General features: G+C 53.0%; 1 protein-coding gene across 1 annotated transcript in view; it reads right to left on the reverse strand.

Annotated features, from left to right (window-relative positions):
- WHRN (whirlin) overlaps positions 1-5,282 on the reverse strand; it is a 35,395-nt gene extending 30,113 nt beyond the window's left edge. Inside the window, exon 1 of the mRNA XM_028493597.1 lies at positions 3,777-5,282. Within this exon, the coding sequence (XP_028349398.1) occupies positions 3,777-4,397 (621 nt within the window). The 5' untranslated portion in view covers positions 4,398-5,282. The remainder of the gene's footprint in view (positions 1-3,776) is intronic.
- Between the last annotated feature and the right edge of the window lie 1,209 nt (positions 5,283-6,491).

Consider the following 6,491-nt stretch of genomic DNA (forward strand, 5'->3'; position numbering starts at 1 on the left):
TCACTGTTGTGGCCTCTCCCGTTGCGGAGCACAGGCTCCGGACGCGCAGGCTCAGCGGCCATGGCTCACGGGCCCAGCCGCTCCGCGGCATGTGGGATCCTCCCGCACCGGGGCACGAACCCGTGTCCCCTGCATCGGCAGGCGGACTCCCAACCACTGCGCCACCAGGGAAGCCCCAGCTGAAAATCTTTGAAAGATCTACTTTTTTATTATTATTAGCTTGGCTCCTGTTCAAGATAGACTTTTCAACAATCAAACGTTTCAACATAATTGCAAACAGTAAATGGCTTGCCTTATCCGCACCTGTCCCTACTGATTTAGCAAATGGGCTTCAAGAGAGGGACGGGAGCCCCACCAGACAGAGGATAAAATCCTCACTGAACTTGCCCTAACAATGGTTGCTTGATTTGTCAGAAGAGAAGTGGAAGAACCCTCGTATACTCAATCTCCTCTGTTCACTGAGAGGAGGTGACCCTCTCTGATTCATCAACTCTTAAGGAATTTGATTCCTGAAATTTAATTTTCTTTATACACACACACACACACACACACACACACACACACACACACACACACACAATTAATCTCTCCTTTGAGAAGCTCAGAGGATCTTTCTCCACTTTCTACCTAGAGAGGAAAAATAAATATTTCAAGATTGAAAACATATCTCCTCAATACCCAAAACGTGGAAACAACCTAAGTGTCTACTGACAGATGAAGGGAGAAAGTAAAGGTGGCATATATTTATATACAATGGAATATTATTCAGCCATTTATAAAAGGAAATCTTGCCATTTGTGACAACACAGATGAACCTGGAGGACACTATACTAAGTAAAATAAGCCAGACACAGAAGGACAAATACTGTATGATTTCACTTATAAGTGGAATCTAAAAACGTTGACCTCATGAAAGTAGAGAGTAGCATAGTGGTTGCCAGGGTTTGGGGGTGGAGGAAAGGGAAGATATTGGTAAAAATTCCAGTTATAAGATAAGTAGGTTCTAAGGATCTAATGAACAGCACGGTGACTACAGTTAATAATTCTGAACTGTATTCTGAAAATTTGCTAAGCGAGTACATCTTAAGTGTTCTTACCATGAAAATAAAGTAACTGTGAAGTGATGGATATGTGAATTGGCTTAATTGTGGTAATCATTTTGCGATATAAAGGTGTATCAAATATCCCATTGTATACCTTAAATACATACAATTTTTACTTGCCAGCTATACTTCAATAAAACTGTGGGAGGAAGCAAAAAAATAAACAAATGAAATAAATAAAATTGAAGGAGAAGAAAAAAGAAAACACGTCTCCTACTAAATGCAACGTGATATCTTGGAACAGAAGAAGGACAGAAGCAGAAACACTGGTGCCATTTGAATAAAATCTGAAGTTAAAATCCCTGCACCGTAGCTTATAAAGAGGGGTTGGAAGTGCAGAAATCCCGGTTAAGGGCAGTTTGTACCTCGTAGAGAAGCCGGGGCCTCTTTGGGCTTTCAGTTAAGGGACTTAACACCTTTCATTTTGTGGAAATGTGTCAACAGCTGCAAGCGTTCTAAACTGTCCCTGAAACTCCCGCCCATCCTGCAAGCCCAGGCCCTCCTGAGGCCTCAGAGAGGAGGTTCCGCCTCCTCCGTTTTAAATTCCATCCATGGAAAGTCCGGCCCCCTTTCTCCCCGGAGTTAAGGTGACACAAAGCAGCACTCATTTGCCTCTTGCTTCTGGAGGGTCCAAAGGGGTGTGTTCCAGGCTGGTTATGTGTCTGGCATTGGCCAGAAGGAAGAGGGTCACCCGCGAGGCAAGTGTTCCCTCAGCCTGCTCAGGAAAAGTGACAGGGATATAAGGAGCTGCCCGGATCGCACTGGCTCTCACCCATCCAAGGGCAGTTCTGCTCCTATCAACACCACCCGTCCCCCACCCCCGCGCCCCCCCAGCAAGGGCAGTTCGGGAGCTTCAAAAGCTATTCCAAGAGAGTTCAGGTCTGACTCTGGAAGCAACAAGAGTAAACACAGGAGCTAAGGCCTGGTGCTGCCCTGAGCCACCGGGTAGCAGCACCTTGGTGTAGTCGAGGGACGTTCAGGGATAAGATGCAGAGCGCCATCAACGAGATGGGGGAGGGCCAAACGGAAACTCACAACTGAGCAGCTCCAGCCTTAGAGGTGCCGCAGTCTGGGGTGGGAACTGAAGGGAGACTCAGTGTTTTGAAAGTCCAGGTTACCTGAGGCCTTTCCCAAGTCTATCACCTTGTGATGATTAAGCTACCTGAGTCCTTTTAAACTGCCACTAAAATTGAATCCACGTTTATAAATGACCATTTGGATCCAGTATCTTTCAAGTATAAATGGATCATCTGGGAACTCCAGACCTTTTAGGGTCAAAGGCTAATGGACTATTTCTTTATAAATAGGTGGAATGTCAGATAACAGGAAGAGATTGGCTGGGGGGAGGAGACAGGAGGATGCCCGAAACCCACAAGGAGCATTGTCTGCTGCACCCCTCAACAATATAAACTCATCCGTCTTTTTTCAGAAGCAGTGAAGAAATGTCTAAAATCCTCAAGGGCCTCCCTGAGGGGCAGAGAGATCAGGAAGCAAATGAGAGAAGCCAAGGTCAGGGGATGGTCATGCCCCAGGTGAACAGTCAGGAAGTGGGTTCAAGATGCACCTGGCCACAGGTCATTAACAGACACAGGAAGTAGCCTGGGGACCTCTGCTGCCTAAGCGTTCCCCAGCAGCCTGCAGGCCCTCCGCTGGAGTCCAAAACACCTGCATAGAGGGGACCCGAGGCAGGGGCGAGCAGTGGGGTGGTGAGAAGCTGGGTCACAGGCAGCCCCAATCCCCTGGGAAACATTTTCCCTGCAGAAGCAGATTGTGTCACTGTTCCTTTTCCCCAGAACCCTTCAGTTCTTGCACACAAAGGTGTGTGTCTGTGTGTACCCCTGCAAGGGATCCCTGAATCCACACATAAACCAAACGCTCTCCACCTCATACTCCAGTTGATCTGCAATAGCCCTGGGCACGAGACCAGCAAACATGTACGTTCCTTTAAACAGCATGATTAAATCCCTAAGAGCTAGTTGTCAGGAGGTTATTTTTCTCAATTAACAGACACAAAAAGTACAACTACTCTCAAGGGGGTGGGGGGTTTATTTTTGACATTCAGGCAGAGGCCTCCTTCCCAACAAGGTTAGAGACACTTACAGTCCAAGTGAGAACCAGAGGTTATGAGGGGGCAAGTGACGTGTCCCAAGATACATGGCCTGGTTCAATAAACAGCAGGGTCAGGCCGGAACTCTGTGGGTCACCAGACCAGCCTCCTTGGACCACTCTGACGCTAACAAAACTTTCTTTCAGGGGCAAAAGCCTAGAGGATAATGAGAATAACAACAGCAGAAGGGGAGGTCACCCACTGATAACTAACTATATGCCAAGCAGAGACCTTATCTCTTTTAATGTTCATAAGAACCCACAGCCCCTTTCGCACTTTGTAATCACACATTTGCCTAAGTATTTGATAATACCTGTCTCCCACGCACTAGCCTTTATGACCCATGAAGGCAGGGTCCATGTCCGTTTTGCCCATCACTATATCCCAAGTGCCTGGCATCTATTTGCTCAAAAAACTAGATGTTCCTGTTTTAAAGAAATACTTTTAAGAAAAACGGGACCCAGAAAGGTCAAGCGATTTGCCTAAGGACACACAGCATGGAGTTACTGCCAATATGAGGAGCTTCGCCACTCTGCCCCGTACTCATCCCCAAACCAGAGCCCTACCTTGACGGCCTCAGCGTGGGTCACCCGGGCCAGGGATTTGTCGTTGACACGCAGAATCTGGTCTCCGACTCGCAGCCCTTCTTTCTCGGCCAGAGAGCCTGGCTCCACCAGCGACACATAGATGCCCACGCCATGCTCCGAGCCCCCGCGGATGCTGAAGCCCAAGCCCTCGTGGGCCTTGGCGCGCCGCAGGCTCACTAGGCGCACCTCCCCGGGCCCCGCGCCGTCGGGGCCGCCCCAGATGGGTTGCCTGTAGGAGGAGGTGGCGGGCAGGTAGAGACCCTCGGCAGTGTATTGGTCGAAGAGCAGCTGGTCGGAGCGCGGGATGACCAGCCGCAGCATGGGCAGCAGACGCCGCTTGACCGGGCTGTCCAGCAGCACGCGCAGGGTGCGCACCAGGTCGAAGACGTTGCGGCGCGCGTGGTAGGCGTTCAGACAGTGCGTGAACTGCTCCCGCTCCGCCTCGCTCAGCAGCGCCGTCAGCGCCTGGTGCAGCTGGCGCACGTTGGCAGACAGCAGTCGCAGCCCCGCGCCCCCGCCGCCGCCGCCCGCCCCGGCCGCGGAGCCCAGCGAGCCGGTGGAGGACGAGCTCACCGACAGGCCGTCCAGCTGCGCGTTCATCTCCCCGCCGAGGGCCGGGCGGACTCGGGGCGCGCGGTGGGGCAGCCGCTGCACTCGCTGGCACTGGCGCGACAGCTGGATCCCCGGGAGCGCGGAGATCGCAGCCGGAGTCTGGGTTTGGGAGCTGGGGGGACGCCGAGACAGGGGCTGGATCCGGGGAGACGCAGAGACGGCTGCCGGAGTCTGGGCTTGGGCGGGGCGGGGGGTGGGCACGGAAACAGTGCCTGAATGCTGGGGGTATCGCGGAGACCAGTGCTAGAGTCCCGGGCGCGCGAAGACGGAGGAGGTCGCGAAACTGGAGTCCTCGGGGCGCAGAGACGGAGGCTGGAGTCCAGAGGACGCGGAGACAGCGGCTGGAGTCCTGGCAAGGCGGAGACGGCGGCGGGGTCCCAAGGGACAAGGAGTTGGCGGCTGGAGCCCGGAGGTCGCGGCTACTGCGGCTGGAGTCCGGGGGGACGCGGAGAGAGCAGCTACATTCTGGAGGGCACAGAGACGACGGGTGGCTGCAGTGGGGTGGGGTGTGCCCAGCAAAGCTGACCGCCCCGTCACACCATGCCCGGGGCTCCCCCAGCCGGGCCGCCCGTTCCTCTCGGGCTGGGGGACCCCAAAGTCATAAGTTGGGGTGGGGGGCGCTCTAGTCCCAGAGCCCCCCGAATCGCAGCTTATGGAGCCGCACGAGGGTCCGGCAGGGGGTGCGGGGCATGTCCGGGGCAGCCCTGGGAGGCAGCCGCCAGGGGACCCCTGCGCCCCCCGAACCACCCGCGCGGCGACGGAGCCGCGCGGCCGCGACCCGGGACTTTCAGAACTGTTGAGCAGCCCGGGGCCGATCTTCCAGCGAGTTCCGACGCCGTCGCTCTAGCCAGCCCAGTCTTGGCCCCGCCCCCTTGCCCCTCCCCCTCTCCCGCCCCCTCCCCGCCGCGGGCTCTTCAGGAAATGACGTCCGGCTTCGCGCCTGGCGGTTGCCTGGAGACGGGGTGAAACAGTCCAACCCCAGGGAAGAAAGGGGTGAAAGTGGGGGTAGGGGTGGGAGGATAATGCGACTCCCGCCACTTCTCCAGCCGCGGGCTGGGGGGCTGGACCTCAAAAACTGTGCTTTTCCGCGATCGAAGCTGTTCGTCAGGATCGCTTTGGTGCAACTAGCCAGCTAGCTAATTCACAACTGGGGCGGGGGGGCGCGGGGAATAACCAACTTTTTGACCCTAAAATACTAAATGCTTCAGGCTCAGTTTTCACCTCGAAAGCTCGCGGTCCCTTTTTGCACACACTAACATTCAAGTTCATGTGTTTATGTGGACGATTGCTGGGCACCTACTGTGTGCAAGAAACCTATCTCTTCAAGCATATACTGGTGTCTGCAGGAGCCAACTCCAGTGCAGGGATAGATCAGACTGGACCCCTGCCCGATCTCCAGTACGTGGGAAAAACGTTTTCACAAATATAAAGTGGACACAACACACACACATGCAGATAAAATAGAAAACTGGAGATAATCGGAATAAGGTGGGTAGATTGTATCAATGTCAGGATCAGGGTTATGATCTTGTCAACACTGGGGGAAACCGGGTGAAGGGTATATGGGATGTCTGTATTATTCCTTACAACTGCATGTGAATCTACAATTATCTCAAAGTAAACATTTTTTTAAAATGTGTATGAAGTGGGTTGGGAAAAAAGTATTCTATGCCTTCCCATACCAAGACAAATGGGAAGATACTCCAAGGCTGGTTTAGAGACTCTCATCCCCGTCACCCCCCAATACAATCTAAGGGAAGCCTGTGCTTTTATTCAGAGGTGACTTTCTAAGGAGCCCAGTAGTGACCCCAACACACACACATACACACACCTACCACGCACACACCCCCTCCAACCTGAATTGTCTCTCCTAATCTATCTTCTACAGAAAGACATATTTTCCCTACAAATATTCTGGAATTGCCATTCTAGAACCACCTGACTTCTATCTGGGAGAGGAAGAGATGGAGTGTCACCTGAAGGAGTAGGTTTGAGCCGGACCCAGAAGCATGGAGCATTCATTCATTCATTTACTTATTTGATCACTCTTCATTCACCATTTTCCAATCAACTATTCTGTCC

The sequence above is a fragment of the Physeter macrocephalus genome, chromosome 9 (assembly GCF_002837175.3).
Source record: "Physeter macrocephalus isolate SW-GA chromosome 9, ASM283717v5, whole genome shotgun sequence".
Lineage (NCBI taxonomy): Eukaryota > Metazoa > Chordata > Mammalia > Artiodactyla > Physeteridae > Physeter > Physeter macrocephalus.